The 20949-nt window shown below is 40.5% G+C and overlaps 3 protein-coding genes and 1 pseudogene across 3 annotated transcripts; all 4 read left to right on the forward strand.

The window, feature by feature from the left end:
• The first annotated feature begins 8563 nt into the window (after positions 1-8563).
• LOC148910965 (protein KRI1 homolog) lies at positions 8564-10559 on the forward strand. Its single transcript, XM_089030688.1, has 5 exons — positions 8564-8678; positions 8957-9087; positions 9348-9412; positions 9908-10027; positions 10220-10559. The coding sequence occupies exons 1-5, from the start codon at positions 8564-8566 to the stop codon at positions 10557-10559; spliced, it is 771 nt and encodes a 256-aa protein (XP_088886814.1).
• A 152-nt stretch (positions 10560-10711) lies between these two features.
• LOC116301266 (tripartite motif-containing protein 3) lies at positions 10712-14223 on the forward strand. The gene has a single exon (XM_031710299.2). The coding sequence runs from the start codon at positions 11804-11806 to the stop codon at positions 13949-13951; it is 2148 nt and encodes a 715-aa protein (XP_031566159.2). The 5' UTR covers positions 10712-11803; the 3' UTR covers positions 13952-14223.
• Positions 14224-14405: 182 nt separating this feature from the next.
• LOC148910966 (uncharacterized) lies at positions 14406-17835 on the forward strand. Its single transcript, XM_089030900.1, has 5 exons — positions 14406-15304; positions 15584-15714; positions 15975-16039; positions 16527-16646; positions 16943-17835. Exons 1-5 carry the CDS (start codon positions 15163-15165, stop codon positions 17280-17282), a joined length of 798 nt encoding a protein of 265 aa, XP_088887026.1. The 5' UTR covers positions 14406-15162; the 3' UTR covers positions 17283-17835.
• A 454-nt stretch (positions 17836-18289) lies between these two features.
• Positions 18290-20897, forward strand: LOC148910967 (tripartite motif-containing protein 3-like; annotated as a pseudogene).
• Positions 20898-20949: the final 52 nt, after the last annotated feature.

Here is a 20949-nt window from a genome sequence, read left to right on the forward strand (position 1 = left end):
CCTGATCGATATGTTATCTTGAGAAGAATGGAGTAATTTTTGTGCAGGATTAAGGAGTTTTCCGGTTAGATTCTTACACAGCCCCTCGGCGGAGCGAGAGACTAAAGAAGAGTCTGTTTTTGCGGTGGGCTCATTATCATAAAATGATCCTCTATAAAGATGTCTTTAAAACGCACAGAAAAGAAATAATAAATATGTAGACCATATTTTGACAAGGAAATCTTTCTCGCTTATTTTATACGGTAAATTTGAACTAATACGCCTGAAGCGAGATGACGTTTTACCCCCGTCTCTAGACCAAGAAAATACTGAGCGTGGTAGCCCTGTGTCCTAATTTATGCGTTCATAGCGTCACTTCATTTCAAGGAATTTTTAAAAGGGTCACGCTCATTTCCAAGAATCGGTCTCATAGATTCACAAACAACATTCTTCAGCCAACTCCCTCAGCTCTCGCCAACATGGAATCGTTTGTGGACGATCTTAAGAAGGAAGTCAAATGTTCTTTGTGTAATGATACATTTACAGAACCCAAGATCTTGTCTTGTTTCCATACCTTTTGTAAACCTTGTGTGAAAAGACACGCCGACCTGATAGACGAGGTCAACGTCTTCAAGTGTCCTCGATGCAAATTAACAACTTCTTTACCAGAACCAAGCAGCGTCGAAGATCTACAGCCTAGTCTACTTCATACAAGGAGCTTGAAGGGTCTGGCGTTGGTAGAAGGAGAAAAGATTTGTTCTGTTTCTGAGAGCCATTCTACAGCATCTTGGTATTGTTTTGACTGTGATCACTCGCTGTGTCAAGAATGCGAGAAGAACCATTCGTTCTTCTTGAAAGAACACAAGGTCGTTCGTCTGGCTGATTTGAAGAAAGAAGATATTGAGTTCATAATAACAAGAGAAAATCCTTGTAAAAGTCACCCTCATCACAGGCTAGAGTTGTTCTGCGAAGATTGTGATGACATGATTTGCAGGATTTGCTTGATACACGATCACGAGGATCATAAGACAATGTCATTAGATAAGTTTACTTCGATCAAGAAAGCTGTATTGACAAAGCATCTGCAGGTAATAGAGCAGTTGACATTAGATGACAAGGAAAAGCAAGCACAAGAAAAGATTGCTAACACAATCAAACAACAAGGAGAAAAAGCAAAAAAAGAAGTCAAAGACAAAACCAAGTAGTATAGGGAATGGGGGTTCCAGCGCAATCTCAACGCGGGGCAAGACCCGTGTCAAAAATCCACCTACGGAAACAACCCACTCCAAGTGTGGTTGAGGGCAACAGCGCACTTAAATATGTTAGTCTATATATGGAGTGTGAAGATTGTAAAGAGTTTGTTTATGATTTCTGTGTAAAGTGCTTGAAACCCAAGTTTGTACCTACTAAACCAAATAAGTATATTTGTTGTGGTAAGAAAATGCAAATAGAAGACGACACGTCAGCACAGTGTTACGAGTGTGGTAAGAATATTCGTAATGCCGTACCAAATGCTACCAAAGAGCAGTATTACGCCAATGGAGGTCGTTATAAGAGTATATTTTTGCCCATTGTTTCGGCAACCATTTTCGGCTACCTTTTCTACTCCCGCACGGGTATTCCTCGTAGACACATTTTTGCACAAAGTAGTATTGCGCTGGTAGCAAGCCCCAGGAATGTCCGTGGAGGCGAAATACCTCTCCATTTTTGTATGCTCTTGTACTTTCCCCGCCGTAGCAAGACACCGCTACCTTTGCATGGAGAAACACAAGAAAAGGTTGGCGGGCTAAGGGTAACGATTCGTTATGCTTCTACTAGTAGCCAAAAACCTTCGACACCCTATATATACATGGAAGAGCAAAAGAGTATTTCGGCAACATTGCAAGAGATGGGTATACGTGCGAAGAATAGGGTGCTAGCACATTTGCTGTTGGACAATGCATACGACGGGAATCTACTACCAGACATATCCAAGTGCGACTATTTGCGCGGGAACGAAGGTACTACCAGCCTGCAGCCGCTATCCGGGCTACCACCGTTCGTAGACGATGTGTTTGTCTATGGATTTGTTGCAGAAAACGACATGTATGGACGCATATGCAGAAACGCAAAAACGCTGGTCTCCAAAATATCCACTGCGACCCAGGAGGCATTTGGTACGTTCCTGCATGTCCAAATAGTACACAGCTGCAGGCAAGGAAAAATAGTAGATCGCGTCTCCCACATGGCAGCCAAATGGTCCAGTTTGCACGGAGAACCTGCAGCGGTTTTCGTAGCCAAAGTAGACACATCGGAATTGTCCATAGAAACCGTGGAGGAAAAGATACCCAAGTTTGCTACTTTGCTAGATGGGCACGGATATGGTATCTATTCCGTGGACTACACACAGGATTTCTCTGGTACTTTGGATAGAAAACCTTTGGTGCGCAGATTGCGACAGCTGGGCTACGAAATGCAGGGAGAACTGGGGGGACGCAAGGGTACGATTTTGGAGAACACGCATGCTGTGGGAGAACATGTTTGCACTTGGATGGAAGACGGAAAACGTACGAAGATATACAACAAAATAGTATCCAACTTCGAAGCCGGAGAAGTGCAGAATCCAGTAGGCGCAAAGCTAGCAGAGTACGTGGATTGTCCGAACGACCACCTGCGTAGAACATTCCTGCACCCAGACGTGCAGAAAAGAGGATGCAGCAGAGTGGAAATATCCATCTACGGCAAAGACTTCTCCAAATCCCACACCAACGCCATCGCGGAGACGCTAGAACCTTTGCAGGACATATTCGTAGTACAGCCGCCAAAGAACATGTGGTTGGCTCTCGCAGAACACTTGGATAGATGCTGCTGCATTTGCTGCGAAGAGACGGGAGAAATATTCCTAGCGTGGTACTGCAATTTGGGAACACGGCGCATAGCCGGTGTGCGAGTTCGAGGCAACGAAAAGTGGGAACTATGCGTACTTTGGACGATAGCAGAGTTTGGGTTCCGAAAATGTCCTATATTCCGCGTGGATATCCTAGGAACAGACCCGGTGGAAATAGCTCCACTGCGCTGCTACACGAAGGACTCCCCAACCATACTAGCGGAGTCCAAGTTTCCCACTCGAGTGCATGCAAATGCCCCCACCATTGCCACGATGCTACCCCCAACGGAACACGTGGAGTGGGTTTGGCGCACAAAGAAGGCACAAAGGATCGGAGTAGAAAAGAGTCCGTTCGGCATTTTGGAAGTGCCTTCCTCCCGCAGAATATCCTTCCTGTCCAAAAGAAAACGACAGCAAAGATTGGAAGACATACGGGACGATTTGGAAGGCGACGAGTGGGTCGAAGCCACGAAAAGATACCACGCAGAGCTGTCGGAACAAAGGCAGTCCATCCTGCGGCAAAAGGAAGAAGACAGGAAAGCCATAGAAAAAGAGTTGGAAAAATATAGGAAACTATTGGATAGGATTTCCAGAAGGACAGACAATCTGCGTAGATTGTTCTTTGGAGAGGAAAGCCCGTTTGGCCCAGAGACGCCTAGGGCCAAAGTACATAGGATGGACCAAATACCTGCAGGAGACTACAAGATACTAGGATATGCGATCCCCAGAGACTTGGATGCCAACTGGTTGGCAAGAGGGCACCGCGTAGTATTGCGAAGGAATAGAGAAACTTCTGTAGCATGGGCCACGGAAGCCCTATTGGAAGCGTGCGCGGCTGGAAAGTTCGAAGCCAACGGCAACATACGCACTGCCATACCCGGAGAAGAAATATTGGTGGAGTGGCAGAACAACATAGCCACTGTCTTCGTGCCGGAAGGACCCGGTTTGGATACGTACTACGAGTTGGCTAGGAAAATAGAACATCCCAAACACCCGGAAAGACTACTAGAAGTGCCTGCGCCACCCAACAAAGAATGCGTGCAGGCGCTACATATGCATCCAGGCGAGTACCAATGCTGGAAATACGCCAAAACCACCTACAGAAAAAAAGAAAGGACAATCCTATTCCTTTCCGAAAAATGCTCGGAGTGCGTTTTGGAGGGCTGTATGGTGGAGCACGCCACTACTCCGGTCTGGGGACACTTTCTGGAGGAGCAGAAAATAGACTGGACGTCTCCACCACCGCTGTACTGCAAAATAGGCAGGGAAAAGACTACCAAGGCAAAGAAGAAAGACAGACTGGTGCACGTCTCTACTCCATCTCCGGAATCCTAGAATTTCTCTGCGGCTCCGCTGGATGTCTGTAGTAGACAACTTTGGGTGGTTGCATGCGCGCCCAAACGACAGCAGCCACGCCCACTAGCGCAAATAGTACATTGCCGGCTATTTACCAGTCTATTTTCGTGGATACTTCCTCTACTTCGTTCTCTATTTCTTCCACGTCTATTTTCTCGAACGAATCTTCTTCCTCTTTTTGCTCCATCCTGGCTAGCAATTCCTCCTTTGCGTCTCGGAGTTCTTCTCTAGCTTTCTGCAAATCGTCCAGGACTATAGCAAAGGAATCCTGCACTTCTAGGAAATGTTTCTGCAGGTCTGTAGTTGGTGGCTTTTCGGGGATTGCTACCTCCAGACCATTTTCCCGCTCTATCCTGCGTATCTTTGGTATTCCTATGCCGTACTTTTTGGCTACTTTCTGCAGCCCCATACCGTTCTTTCGATCTTCCAACAATCCTGCGATTTCTTCCTCGGATAGTATTTTGGGCGTTGCCATATATATCTACGAATACGGTTCGAACATAGCTAGGTACCTATGGATCCATAGGGGTATTCCGTGGGTCCATAGGATATAGACATGTATCTCTACATAGCTGCGGGTATGGTCGCATACGTGCTAGGAAAACAAAGAACTACACAAATACTTTTGGAGATCTTGGAAGGTCTCTACCGACTTCGCATACCAGGCTACATAGCCACTTTGGCGCAACTACCACGAAATAGATAGAGAATGTCGAAGGTTTTTTGGCTACTCGCATCCCTTGCTAGGGAGCGGTGTCTTGCCGCCCCCTTGCTACCATGGAGAGGCATTTCGCACCACGGACATTCCTGGGGCTTGCTACCAGCGCAATACTACTTTGTGCAAAAATGTGTCTACGAGGAATACCCGTGCGGGAGTAGAAAAGGTAGCCGAAAATGGTTGCCGAAACAATGGGCAAAAATATACTCTTATAACCACAACAAATATACTTATTTGGTTTAGTAGGTACAAACTTGGGTTTCAAGCACTTTACACAGAAATCATAAACAAACTCTTTACAATCTTCACACTCCATATATAGACTAACATATTTAAGTGCGCTGTTGCCCTCAACCACACTTGGAGTGGGTTGTTTCCGTAGGTGGATTTTTGACACGGGTCTTGCCCCGCGTTGAGATTGCGCTGGAACCCCCATTCCCTATACTACTAAACCAAGAAGATCATTCGAATTCTACAAGAAAATGAACGAGAACTGCTGAGACAAATTGATGAGAAGTTGGAAACAATTACGACAACGTTAAACATTATTCATCATATTCCAACCGTCAAGGAGTACATCAAGAATGTTATGGAAAGAGGACTGGGAAGTGAAATGATGAACATTCAAGAGACACAATGCTCAGAGAAATTCATCTTCAACCGCATTCCACTTTCCTCTCGAGTTGAGTTCGTTCCTAACGAGCAGCTGGTGCAAGAAGTGAATTCAGGGCTGGGAGAAATACTAACTTGTTTTAAAACAGACCATACGAAGAGCACTATTGAGGTGAAATCTGAGACAGAAGCTTTAAAGCAAGGAAAGCTGATATGCACAACTAAAACCTTGATAAGAGAACTTATTTCTGATCCAATGGATGTTATAGACGTTCAAATCAAGCCTGAAGAAAATGTGAAAATAGAAAAGAAATATGTGAGAACTGATGGTAAATTAGAAGTTGAATTCATGGCTAAAGTAGCTGGTCAGTTGACAGCAGAGGTTCAAGTGAATGGGAATCATGTATCTAACAGTCCACTAGTGGTGAATGTCAAGCCACAAGAGATGAAAACAACAGGACAGTTTAACATGAAAGGTGTAAATATAGGTTCTAGTTATTTGAGAGGTATAGCAGTAAACAGAGACAACAGCAGGATCGCTGTTGCCAATTGGTCTTCTCACTGTGTCCATGTATTCACCACTGATGGAGATCTCTTACTAACGTATGGTAGTCAAGGTAGTGCACAGGGACAGTTGTCTCATCCTGAAGGTTTAGCATTTCTGAATGATACAGATTTAGTCATATCAGACAATGGTAATCATAGAATATGTATAGTGAACACTACAACAGGGACATTGGTAAAAACCTTTGGTAACCAAGGTAACAGGGATGGAGGATTGAGTAATCCACTTGGAGTACACGTTGATGACGATGGTAAGATCATTGTGTGTGATCGTGGTAATCATCGTGTTCAAGTCTTCACAAGAGACGGCCACTATCGATATCAGTTTGGTTTTACAGCACAGGACGAGTTTACTCCATATGATGTGATAACACATGATGGACTGTTTTACGTCAGTGATTATAGTAATCACGTTATTCAGGTATTTGAGAAGAAAGGCAACGTACCGACTAGAATATCGACGATTGGTGGTCAAAGCAGTGCTTATGGTCAGCTGCGTGGACCATGGAGCCTGGCTATTGATAATGACCATCATCTACTGGTGTGTGATTTTGGTAATATGCGAGTACAAAAATTCACATTGGATGGTCGTTTTGTAGGAAGGACTTGTGTTGTAATCAATGAACCTGTATATATGACCGTTTTAAAGGATGGTCAGTTACTAGTCAGTACGTGTGGTTCTGGTGTCTGGTGTGTAAATTAGAATCAGCTATTATTAATGTCTATATATAACCATCATTATACTCATAACAAATCAAAATCAAATTTTCTTTCAAACTTTGACTCTTTTAAAAGCTCTTATCTACGATGTAGTCCTTTTTTGTTCAGCTTAAGGAGATTACTGCTTTATATTATTACATCAACAAACTTGTAATACCCATAATGCACTCTGGTCATGGTAGGTCTTGTGTTCTGTTGCTATGACAACCTAAAAACCATTTCCCTCATAAATATGAACACTAATGTATTGCCTTAGAATAAGAAAGCAAGTTATAATCTGACAAGCGACAATGAAAAAGAAGTGTAAGATTGTTTTGATTTTGAATGATGAATAAATATTTTACACTCAAACGTTTTTGGCTGCAACCATAGTAAATGGAGTGAAATGGTTTGGAAACTCCATAGAACAAAGCTATTGTTTTGCGTTTGAGGTTGAACCGTACCATCACGTGATTGACCGTAGACAATGAACCAAAGTTTGGTTAAAAATACACATTTCCTTATTATCTTCATGTATGGACATTTTGCTATTAAAAACGTTTATTCGATGACCACAAACTATTATATGCTAAGAAATATTTCCGCGCAGATACAATTAAGTTACTAGATGCCCTGATAAGTAAGAAAGCATGAAAAAGGCGATTTAATTTTCAATATATAAACAATTAATCTTAATCACATATGATCAATTAACAAATAATAACTATCTTTAGACGTTTTTTTTTGTGAAAGAAACTCCTATATTCGCAAATACTATGAAAAAACGCAGCAACTTTTCCTTCACTGTGCACGGTCAACGTCATATAACGATGGATAAAGTCGAACAAAAATATAGAACAATAGGTTTCCCAACCATTCCGCTCTTACAATAACTATGCTGGAACTAAGAGTTTTTGTCTTTGTCGTTGTTGTTGTTTGTTTTTGTTTATGAGTCATTAAATGATATACAAGAATAGTCTGACCTTGACTGTCTGTATTGTACCGTTTATTTCTAACCGGGGAGGGGCGGGGGACAGAAGGATCCCGTGGGGGAGGGGGGTCATTAGAAAACAGTTTCATCACGTAAGCCTCAATAAGAGAATATGTGACGTCATCAAAAAAACAGTCCATCCTGAGGGGAACTAATAAAATCCGCCACAAAAATTCTTGGGGTGCATGTTTCGTCATAGTCACCATGTTGGTTCACGATAATAAAGCATTCCTCATTAGCTTCTCTTGTTAGATCAACCAACATCGCGGCTGTTTCATTGCAGGGCGGATCCAGGATTTTTCAAAGGGGGGTTCCGTTTCTTAAATGTATAATTCTCTTTTGTTTAGTCGATGTCTGACAAAAAAATTGGCTCTAATCACCTAATTTACTATCTAGTAACGGAACTTAAAGGTAAATTAAACATTATAACAGCAAATATTTATCATTTCGTGTTCAACATTATCCTTGTGGATACCTTTAAGCAAAATTTATATAAGACATATTTCTATTACCTAAAAGATCAAACCTTCAAGGGGGGTTCCGTGGACCCCTTCGAACCCCCCCCCCCCCCCCCCCTGGATCCGCCACTGCATTGTTATTTATATCTCGAGGGGTTTTGAGTCATGTGGTCTTACCCCAAGAATAAACAAATCCTATTCTCCTGAATCTGCCTCAAAAGTAATCTAAATTAAAAAACAGTAAATCCATCAGTCAAAAGTCCTGCCCTTACTGCCTGAACACCTTTACTGGTATGACTTACTCTTCACTTGTTTCGCAGATGGATGCTGATTACGACCCCAGCATGGAAACACAGCAACCAAAAAGAAACCGAAAAAATCCATCCTCCAAATTAACTCGGGCTTTGAATCAAAAGAAACCGCTCTTCGACCCAAGTAAGGAAACAAATATCTAGTTTTCTTTCAATGTTGTATTACATTGTGGTACGATCACAATAGAGCCACAGTGGAAAGACTAAATAGACTCTTTTAGATTGGGCGTAACGTTCCCTCTTTTATACCACATGTCATTCGCTTAAGTATCATTTCTTTGTTTAACTGTTGAGCATCACAATACACACGAATACGGATACGACTCAAGCAAAGAATCTTATTCTCAAAATCTCCCTCGAAGAATTCCCGATGTACCAATTTAAAGTTCCATTTCTTTACAGACGAGAAGACATTCGAGGAGTATTTTGACGAGTATTATAAACTAGATTACGAAGATATCATCAGTGATCTACCCTGTCGGTTTAAATACAGAAATGTCTTACCCAACGATTATGGGCTATCTACAGAAGAGGTATGCACGTACTGATGTTTGTGTAGTTACACAGTTCCTCTAGGCCAAACTTGAACAACTGGACGGGTGGGTATGGATTCTTATGAGATATTATTGATAACCTCAGGGTATGGCTAACACAAAGAGTTCACTGTCGCTACGCCATCCATGATTCACTTCACTCATACGAATTACTGATTGAGTATTTATGATCAGTAATCCACTTGCCTGTCTTGCAAATATGGTCATGAACATGATTGAGACTGTAATGTCTTTGTCAGGTGTTGTCTCGTCCTGAGAGGGAGTTAAACCAGTGGGTGTCTGTCAAGAAGATGTCACAGTACAGGTACATATCATATGTCATTAGTTAACCAGGTGGGTGGGTGGATACATGAATCAGTTAGTGATGTGGGTGAATGACAGCCGGTTGGTAACTAGGTGTATGGTAGGACAGTGGGTGGGTTAGCTGTGGGTGAAGGGTATGGATAGTTGAATAGAATTGTCATGGTAGGGTAAGTAGTTGAAAGAGATGATGGGAAGGTTTGGTGGAATGTAGGACAGTGGGTGGGTTAGCTGTGAGTGAAGGGACTGAATACTAGTTGGATGGAAGGATGTATGAATAATCTGTGAGTGAATAGCAGTGTCGTCAGGGTGGCTAAGTAGTTGAAACGATGGAACGGTTGGGTGAAGAAAGTATGAATATAATAATCTGTGTAACATTATGTCTTGTGGTAGAAGTAGCATAACACAAGAAATATACTAGATAGAATAACAAAATAAACATATAAACAAACATATAAATAAACCCATCAAATTCACATATTTTACTTTTGCCACTAAGAACCGATGAAGAAGAACGTCGTGACATTAAAAAGTTTCGTAAGTTTGCCCGAGATGAACGACGAAAACAAAGGATATTTTCTTCCACCGCAACTGCATCAGAGACCTCAACACCAGAAACGTGAGTAGAAAGTTTGGTTTCGAATCTTTACAACGAAAAGTATTTTTATCGGATGGATAGAACTTTAGGTTTGTTTAACAATTCTAAGAGTCTTGAGAATAAGTTTGGGACCTCCTATCTTTCCTTTGCCCAGTCTCCTCTCTTTAATTCATTTCCACGCCCCATATTGATTAGAGCAAATTTTTTTCATAGAAAACGAAGTACGATACAAAAAAAACCAACAGAACAGAAAACTTACTTCACGATAACAGAACAAGAAAGAAAGATAACGATAGAAAAACAAATAACGAATGATACAAAGCCACAACAAAAACAAGAAACTAAAACAGAAAGAAAAGAAAAAGGAAAAATGTCACAACTGAAAAGAATGGGATGGAAGAGACGACTAACGCCAAAAGAAGCTAAAGAACAAGCGCAAAAGAAGAAACTTGCTCGTCAATTCAAAGGAGTGAAACGGGAACAGTTGGCTGGTCTTACTGTGGATCGACTGGCCGCGTATGGACTGAGGAAGAAGAGGAAAGTTTCAGACTAATATTAACCACAATTTGATCATTAATGAATAATTCTGTGTTCGCCATTTCCACATTCCATAATACTTTACATTGTGGGAGTTAACCGATCAAAAACTGGCATAAAATTAAAGATTCATTCATCGAATGTACGCTATACCGGCTTTTGTTTTTAAAATACTGATTTTGGTCCTGCGTTAGGAGACTAAGTTTCACCTAGAGTCCTTTCTATCTTCCATAATACTTTACATCGTGCATTGGTGGGTAATTGATCAAAATCTGGCTTAAGATTAAAGGTTCATTAGTGCGAATGTACGCTATACCTGCGTGTCAACACCAAACTGGATGCAAGGGGGACCATGTTTTCACTTGACAATCCTTTCCATTAATGAAATGCGATTGAATAGACCTCTCTACCTTGAGCCTAATGTTTTCCTATTTCAGACCACGCGTCATTACTAGGGTATTGCGGTTTCTTTGTCTAACGATTGTTCGTGAGAAGACACAAACCAAGAATCTTATTCTCAAGAGGATGACACGTGGTCTCGAATGGGAAACGCCCAAGGTACAAAAGTCTATTCACGCAACATAAAGAGAGTAAAACTGATCTAAATAATAAGAGAGACAAGTGAGCGAGGAAGAAAGGAAGGTCAGGACGATTTGGGAAATCCGACGCAAATACTGGAACTGAAACAAAATCCAAGAACTGAGCTACTTTCCAGAAATCAAGTCCTCCATTCTCTAGCAAAAGTTTGCGTCTCTTCCAGACCTCTTTAGGACTTTTGGTGATAGACATGTGGTCCTTGTTTCATTCCTGATCGATAAGATCTTTAATTTGGCGAGAATTGACGGTAATGTTTGTGGAGGATTAAGGAGTTTTCGGCCGGTTAGACTCTTACTGAGCATCTCGCTCGGCGGAGCGAGAGATTATTGAAGAGTCTGTTTTTGCGTTGGGTTCATTATCATAAAATGATCCTCTATAAAGATGTCTTTAAAACGCACAGAAAAGAAATAACAAATATGTAGACTATATTTTGACACGGAAATCTTTCTCGCTTATTTTATACGGTAAATTTGAGCTAATTGTCCACAACATCTAACCTAGCCAACAAAATACTGAGCGTGGTAACCCTGTGTCCTAATTTATGCGTTCATAGCGTGACTTCATTTCAAGGAATTTTTAAAAGGGTCACGCTCATTTCCAAGAATCGGTCTCAATAGATTCACAAACAACATTCTTCAGCCAACTCCCTCAACTCTCGCCAACATGGAATCGTTTGTGGACGATCTTAAGAAGGAAGTCCAATGTTCTTTGTGTAATGATACATTTACAGAACCCAAGATCTTGTCTTGTTTCCATACATTTTGTAAACCTTGTGTGAAAAGACACGCCGACCTGATAGACGAAGTCAACGTCTTCAAGTGTCCTCGATGCAAATTACCAACTTCTTTACCAGAACCAAACAGCGTCGAAGATCTACAGCCTAGTCTACTTCATACAAGAATCTTGAAGGGTCTGGCGTTGGTAGAAGGAGAAAAGATTTGTTCTGTTTCCGAGAGCCATTCTCCAGCATCTTGGTATTGTTTTGACTGTGATCGCTCGATGTGCGAGGAATGCGAGAAGAACCATTCAGAGTTTACCGAAGATCACAAGGTCGTTCGTCTGGCTGATTTGAAGAAAGAAGATATTGAGTTCGTAATAACAAGAGAAAATCCTTGTAAAAGTCACCCTCATCACAGGCTAGAGTTGTTCTGTGAAGACTGTGATGACATGATTTGCTTTACATGCTTCAAACACGATCACCGGAAACATGAGATAATATCATTAGATAAGTTTGCTTCAATCAAGAAAGCTGTATTGTCAAAGCATCTGCAGGTACTAGTGCAGTTGAGATTAGATGACAAGGAAAAGCAGCAACAAGAAAAGATTGCTAACACTATCAAACAACAGGGAGAAAAGGCAAAAAAAGAAGTCAAAGAAAAAACCAAGAAGATCATCCAAATTCTACAAGAAAATGAACGAGAATTACTGAGACAAATCGATGAGAAGTTGGAAACAGTTACAACAACCTTGAACATAATTCATCATATTCCAACCGTCAAGGAATACATCAAGAATGTGATGGAAAGAGGACTGGCAAGTGAAATGATGGATATTCAAGAGACACAATGTTCAGAGAAATTTATCTTCAACCGCATTCCACTTTCCTCTCGAGTTGAGTTCGTTCCTAACGAACAGCTGGTGCAAGAATTGAATTCAGGGCTGGGAGGAATACGAACTTGTTCCAAAACAGACCATACGAAGAGCACTATTGAGGTGAAATCTGAGACAGAAGCTTTAAAGAAAGGAAAGCTAATATGCACAACTAAAACCTCGACAGGAGAACTCATTTCTGATGCAATAGATGTTATAGACGTTCAAATCAAGCCTGAAGAAAATGTGAAACTAGAAAAGAAATATGTGAGAACTGATGATAAAGTAGAGGTTGAATTCATGGCTAGAGTACCTGGTCAGTTGACAGCAGAGGTTCAAGTGAATGGGAATCGTGTATCTAACAGTCCACTAGTGGTAAATGTCAAGCCACGAGAGATGAGAACAACAGGACAGTTTCACACGAAAGTTATAAATATAGGTTCTAGTTATTTGAAAGGTATAGCAGTAAACAGAGACAATAGCAGGATCGCTGTTGCCAATCGTTCTTCTGACTGTGTCCATGTATTCACCACTGATGGAGATCTCTTACTGACGTATGGTAGCCAAGGTAATGCAAAGGGACAGTTGTCTAATCCTATGGGTTTAGCATTTCTGAATGATACAGATTTAGTCATATCACAGAATGTTAATAATAGAATATGTATAGTGAACACTACAACAGGGACATTGGTAAAAACCTTTGGTAACCATGGTAACAAGGATGGAGAGTTAAGTAATCCATGGGGAGTACACGTTGATGACGATGGTAACATCATTGTGTGTGATCGTAGTAATTATCGTGTTCAAGTCTTCACAAGAGACGGTGACTATCAATATCAGTTTGGTTTGACAACACAGGACAAGTTTACTCCATTTGATGTGATAACACATGATGGACTGTTTTATGTCAGTGATCATAATAATCACGTTATTCAGGTATTTGAGAAGAAAGGTAACGTACCGACTAGAATATCGACGATTGGTGGTCAAGGCAGTGCTGATGGTCAGCTGAATGGACCATTTGGCCTGGCTATTGATAATGACCATCATCTACTGGTGTGTGAGTATGGTAATAAGCGAGTACAAAAATTCACATTGGATGGTCGTAGGTTTGTAGGAAAGACTTGTGGTGTAATCAACAACCCTGAATTTATAACTGTTTTAAAGGATGGTCAGTTACTAGTCAGTACGTGGGGTTCTGGTGTTTGGAGTGTAAAGTAGAAATGGTTATTATTAATGTCTATATAGACATTAATAATAACTATTACAAAGGTTTTAACAGGAATTTGAGGAAAAGGGGGGTAACTGTTACTAATGACATACTGAGAAATTTAATAAAAGAGGGTGCCTTGTCACCCCTTTAACCACCCCTGGATTCGCCCCTGATTTATTGCTTTAGAATAACAAAGCAAGTTATAATCTGACGAGCGACAACGAAAAAGATTGTAAGATTGTTTTGATTTTGAATGAAGAATAAATATTTTACACTCGAACGTTTTCCTTTGTAATTGGATGCAACTAAGAGTTTTTGTCTTTTGTTGTTGTTTGTGTTGTTGTTTATATGAGTCATTAAATGATATACAAGAATAGTCTGATCTTGACTGGGTTTATTGCTCGTAAGGGACCATTTTCTTACCGGGGAGGGAGGGTAGGGGAGGTAGTGGTATTTGAGAGTTTGGGAATCATTAAAAAACAGTTTCATCACGTTGTTAGCCTCAAGAAGAGAATATGAAGGAGCGTGTTTCGTTCAAAATAATTATGTCGATTTGGCTCTACACGGGCATAGTTTAAAGGCTAAACTTTATTTGCACAAACCAGTCCAATACCACGAAAAAACAGGCTAGGGAAAAGGCCCGGTGAAACCTAAAATTTCCAAAGCTAATATTACAATGTATAAAGGGAAATAAAATAGGAAAACAGTACAGAAAAATCACCGAATTGACACCACGGTATACAAGTACGGCACACTACTTCAAGCACATGTAAAACATATACCGCGCAAAGGATTGCGGGACATTTATGCAGAAAACGTAGAATAGAAACATAGGAACGCGGGAACTCCGGAATACCCTTGTTGAGGATTAGCCTCAACAGGATATGTGACGTCATCAAACAAAAAGACAGGCCATCCTTTAATAATCACAAGAACCACTAAAATCGGCCGCACAAATTCTTGGAGTGCGTGTTACGTCATAGCCGCCATGTTGGTTGACGATCACAAAGCATTCTTCATTAAATTCTCTTGTTAGATCAACCACCATCGCGGCTGTTTTGTTGTTATTTATATCTCGAGGGGTTTTGAGTTATGTGGTTACACTTCAAGAATAATCAAATCCTCCTGAATCTGCCTCAAAAATAACCTAATCTTTCTAAAGAATGAAAAATCCATCAGTCTAAAGTCTTGCCCGTACTGCCTGAACACGTCTACTGGTATGACTAACTCTTCACTTGTTTCGCAGATGGATGCTGATTACGACCCCAGCATGGAAACACAGCAACCAAAAAGGAACCGAAAAAATCCATCCTCCAAATTAACTCGAGCTTTGAATCAAAAGAAACCGCTCTTCGACCCAAGTAAGGAAACAAATATCTTGTTTTCTTGAAATGTTGTATTACATTGTGGTACGATCACAATAGAGCCACAGTGGAAAGACTAAATAGACCCTTTTAGATTGGGCCTAACGTTGCCTCTTCTATACCACATGTCTTTCGCTTAAGTATCATTTCTTTGTTTAACGGTTGCGCATCACAATACACACGAATATGAATACGACTCAAGCAAAGAATCTTATTCTCAAAATCTCCCTCGAAGAATTCTTGATGTACCAATTTAAAGTTGCCATTTCTTTGCAGACGAGAAGACATTCGAGGAGTATTTTGACGAGTATTATAAACTAGATTACGAAGATATCATCAGTGATCTACCCTGTCGGTTTAAGTACAGAAACGTCTTACCCAACGATTATGGGCTATCTACAGAAGAGGTATGTACGTACTGATGGTTGTGTGGATATACAGTTCGTCTAGGCCAAACTTGGACAACTGCACGAGGGGTTAGGGACTCTTATGAGATATTATTGATAACCTCAGGGTATGGCTAACACAAAGAGTTCACTGCCGCTACACCATCCATGATTCCCTTCACTCATACGAATTACTGATTGAGTACTTATGATCAGTAATCCACTTGCCTGTCTTGCAAATATGGTCATGAACATGATTGAGACTGTAATGTCTTTGTCAGGTGTTGTCTCGTCCTGAGAGGGAGTTAAACCAGTGGGTGTCTGTCAAGAAGATGTCTCAGTACAGGTACATATCATATGTCATTAGTTAACCAGGTGGGTGGATACATGAATCAGTTAGTGATGCGGGTGAATGACAGGCGGTTGGCAACTAGGTGTATGGTAGGGTAGTGGGTGGGTTAGCTGTGGGTGAAGGGTATGGATATTGAATAGAAATGTCATGGGTGGGTAAGTAGTCGAAGAGATGATGGGAAGGTTTGGTGGAATGCAGGACAGCGTGTGGGTTAGCTGTGGGTGAAGGGTATGGATAGTTGGATGGAAGGATGTATGAATAATCTGTGAGTGAATAGCAGCGTCGTCAGGGTGGGTTAGTAGTTGAAACGATAGAACGGTTTGGGTGAAGAAAGTATGAATATAGTAATCTGTGTAACATTATGTCTTGTGGTAGAAGTAGCATAACACGAGAAATATAATGTATAGAAAAACAAAATAAACATAGAAATAAACATATAAATAAACCCATCAAATTCACATATTTTACTTTTGCCACTAAGAAACGATGAAGAAGAACGTCGTGACATTAAAAAGTTTCGTAAGTTTGCCCGAGATGAACGACGAAAACAAAGGATATTTTCTTCCACCGCAACTGCATCAGAGACCTCAACACCAGAAACGTGAGTAGAAAGTTTGGTTTCGAATCTTTACAACGAAAAGTATTTTTATCGGATGGATAGAACTTTAGGTCTGTTTAACAATTCTAAGAGTCTTGAGAATAAGTTTGGGACCTCCTATCTTTCCTTTGCCCAGTCTCCTCTCTTTAATTCATTTCCACGCTCCCCCCCCCCCCCCCCCCCCCCACCGACAAAACTTTTTAGAAGACAACAGCTATTAGGAAAATTTAATTGCCTTATAGGAAGTCAAGTTGAAAATTGAAGGAAATAATATTGATTAGAACAATTTTTTTTCATAGAAAACGAAGTACGATACAGAAAGACCCAACAGAAAAGAAAACTAACTTCACGAGAACAGAACAAGAAAGAAAGATACCGAGAGAAAAACAAATAACGAATGATACAAAACCACAACAAAAACAAGAGACTAAAACAGAAAGAAAAGAAAAAGGAAAAATGTCACAACTGAAAAGAATGGGATGGAAGAGACGACTAACGCCAAAAGAAGCTAAAGAACAAGCGCAAAAGAAGAAACTTGCTCGTCAATTCAAAGGAGCGAAACGGGAACAGTTGGCTGGTCTTACTGTGGATCGACTGGCCGCGTATGGACTGAGGAAGAAGAGGAAAGTTTCAGACTAATATTAACCACAATTTGATTATTAATGAATAATTCTTTGTTTGCCATTTTCATATTCCATAATACTTTGCATTGTGGGGATTAACCGATCAAAAACTAGCATGAGGCCCCGTCCACACGTATCCGCAAACTTTTGTATCCGCAATTTTTTTTTTACGGATACGGGTTGCGTCCACACGTGTCCGCAAATTTTACGAAAACGGATACGTGTGGACGGTGAAAAAGATTCGAATACGCTGCGTGTGGACGCAAACATTTTCGTATCCGCAAAAAATATTTTGCGGATACAAAAATTTCCGGATACGTGTGGACGGGGCCTAAGATTAAAGATTCATTCATCGAACGTACGCTAAGTTTCACACAGTCTCTTATGCAGCCGCAGTCGTCACGCAACGATGAGTGAGCGTTACGTGATGACACTAATAGCGTCTGCGTTAGGAGAATAAGTTTTCACAGAGTCCTTTCTATCTTCAAACACTGGGCAAAATGAACGCGAACTCTGACACAAAAAGTTTATCCCGCAAGGATGGAAAAATGATGAAAATATGCGCGCATCTGGAGAATAAAAACTTTTATAAGACATTTGAATGTCAGCATAGGTTTTTCTACTTTTTCATTTCATTCCTCCCTGTATAATATTAATGCAGTGCGCAGTGTACCCTGTGGAACTTTTAGCATTCAGCATAATGATGTTGTGGTTAGACTCTTACACAGCACCTCGCTCGGCGGAGCAAGAGACTTTGGAAGAGTCTGTTTTTGCGGTGGGTTCATTATCATAAAATGATCCTCTATAAAGATGTCTTTAAATCGCACAGAAAATAAATAATAAATATGTGGACCATATTTTGACAAGGAAATCTTTCTCGCTTATTTTATACGGTAAATTTGAACTGGTCCACCCCATCTAACCTAGCCAAGAAAATACTGAGCGTGGTAATCCTGTGTCCCCCTAATTTATGCGTTCATAGCGTGACTTCATTTCAAGGAATTTTTAAAAGGGTCACGCTCATTTCCAAGAATCGGTCTGATAGATTCACAAACAACATTCTTCAGCCAACTCCCTCAACTCTCGCCAACATGGAATCGTTTGTGGACGATCTTAAGAAGCAAGTCCAATGTTCTTTGTGTAATGATACATTTACAGAACCCAAGATCTTGTCTTGTTTCCATACATTTTGTAAACCTTGTATTCAAAGACACGCCGACCTGATAGACGAAGTCAACGTCTTCAAGTGTCCTCGATGCAAATTACCAACTTCTTTACCAGAACCAAACAGCGTCGAAGATCTACAGCCTAGTCTACTTCATACAAGAATCTTGAAGGGTCTGGCGTTGGTAGAAGGGGAAATGATTTGTTCTGTTTCTGAGAGCCATTCTCCAGCACCTTGGTATTGTTTTGACTGTGATCGCTCGATGTGTGAGGAATGCAAGAAATACCATTCAGAGTTTACCGAAGATCACAAGGTCGTTCGTCTGGCTGATTTGAAGAAAGAAGATATTGAGTTCATAATAACAAGAGAAAATCCTTGTACAAGTCACCCTCGTCACAGGCTAGAGTTCTTCTGCGAAGATTGTGATGCTATGATTTGCGTGACATGCTTGAAACACGATCACAGGAAACATGAGACAATGTCATTAGATAAGTTTGCTTCGATCAAGAAAGCTGTATTGTCAAAGAATCTGCAGGTACTAGAGCAGTTGAGATTAGATGACAAGGAAAAGCAAGCACAAGAAAAGATCGCTAACACAATCAAACAACAAGGAGAAAAAGCCAAAAAAGAAGTCAAAGACAAAACCAAAGAAAAAACCAAGAAGATCATCCAAATTCTAAAAGAAAACGAAAGAGAATTGCTGAGACAAATAGATGAGAAATTGGAAACAGCTACGACAAACTTGAATATAATTCATCATATTCCAGCCGTCAAGGAGTACATCAAGAATGTGATGGAAAGAGGACTGGCAAGTGAAATGTTGAACATTCAAGAGACACAGTACTCAGAGAAATTTATCTTCAACCGCATTCCACTTTTCTCTCGAGTTGAGTTCGTTCCTAACGAGCAGCTGGTGCAAGAAGTGAATTCAGGGCTGGGAGAAATACGTACTTGTTACAAAACAGACCATACGAACAGCACTATTCAGGTGAAATCTGAGACAGAAGCTTTAAGGAAAGAAAAGCTAATATGCACAATTAAAACCTCGACAGGGGAACTCATTCCTGATCCAATGGATGTTATAGACGTTCAAATCAATCCTGAAGAAAATGTGAAACTAGAAAAGAAATATGTGAGAACTGATGGTAAATTAGAAGTTGAATTCATGGCTAAAGTACCTGGTCAGTTGACAGCAGAGGTTCAAGCGAATGGGAATCCTGTGTCTAACAGTCCACTAGTGGTGAATGTCAAGCCACAAGAGATGAGAAAAACAGGACAGTTTAACACGAAAGGTATAAATATAGGTTCTAGTTATTTGAGAGGTATAGCAGTAAACATAGACAATAGCAGGATCGCTGTTGCCAATTGTTTTTCTCACGGTGTCCATGTATTCACCACTGATGGAGATCTCTTACTGACGTATGGTAGTCAAGGTAATGCACAGGGACAGTTGTATAATCTTATAGGTTTATCATTTCTGAATGATACAGATTTAGTCATAGTAGACTATGGTAATAATAGAATATGTATAGTGAACACTACAACAGGGACATTGGTAAAAACCTTTGGTAACCATGGTAACAAGGATGGAGAGTTAAGTAATCCATGGGGAGTACACGTTGATGACGATGGTAACATCATTGTGTGTGATCGTAGTAATTATCGTGTTCAAGTCTTCACAAGAGACGGTGACTATCAATATCAGTTTGGTTTGACAACACAGGACAAGTTTGACTCCATTTGATGTGATAACACATGATGGACTGTTTTATGTCAGTGATCATAATAATCACGTTATTCAGGTATTTGAGAAGAAAGGTAACGTACCGACTAGAATATCGACGATTGGTGGTCAAGGCAGTGCTGATGGTCAGCTGAATGGACCATGGGGCCTGGCTATTGATAATGACCATCATCTACTGGTGTGTGATTATGGTAATAACCGCGTACAAAAATTCACATTGGATGGTCGTTTTGTAGGAAGGACTTGTGATGTAATCAACAAACCTCAATTTATAACTGTTTTAAAGGATGGTCAGTTACTAGTCAGTACGTATGGTTCTGGTGTCTGGTGTGTAGAGTAGAAATGGTTATTATTAATGTCTATATATAAATATCATTATACTCATAACAAATCCAATCCAGAAAGAGCTGTTACCCGATGTACAAAATAGTAATAAAAACCATACTAAATTACACAGGGGCGGATCCAGGAATTTTAGAACGGGGGTGACTATTACGAAGGATTTACCAGGAATTCGAGGAAAAGGGGGGTGACTGTTACTAATGCTATACTGAGAAATTTAATAATAGAGGGTACCTTGTCACCCCTTTAACCACCCTTGGATTCGTCCCTGATTTATTGCCTTAGAATAAGAAAGCAAGCTATAATCTGACGAGCGACAATGAAAAAGAAGTGTAAGATTGTTTTGATTTTGAATGACGAATAAATGTTTTACACTCAAACGCTTTCCTTTGTAATTGGATGCAACTAAGAGTTTTTGTCTTTTGTTGTTGT

This window comes from Actinia tenebrosa, unplaced genomic scaffold (genome assembly GCF_029948245.1).
Source record: "Actinia tenebrosa isolate PJP-AT-01 unplaced genomic scaffold, QUT_ActTen_1.0 PGA_scaffold15__27_contigs__length_11533743, whole genome shotgun sequence".
NCBI lineage: Eukaryota > Metazoa > Cnidaria > Anthozoa > Actiniaria > Actiniidae > Actinia > Actinia tenebrosa.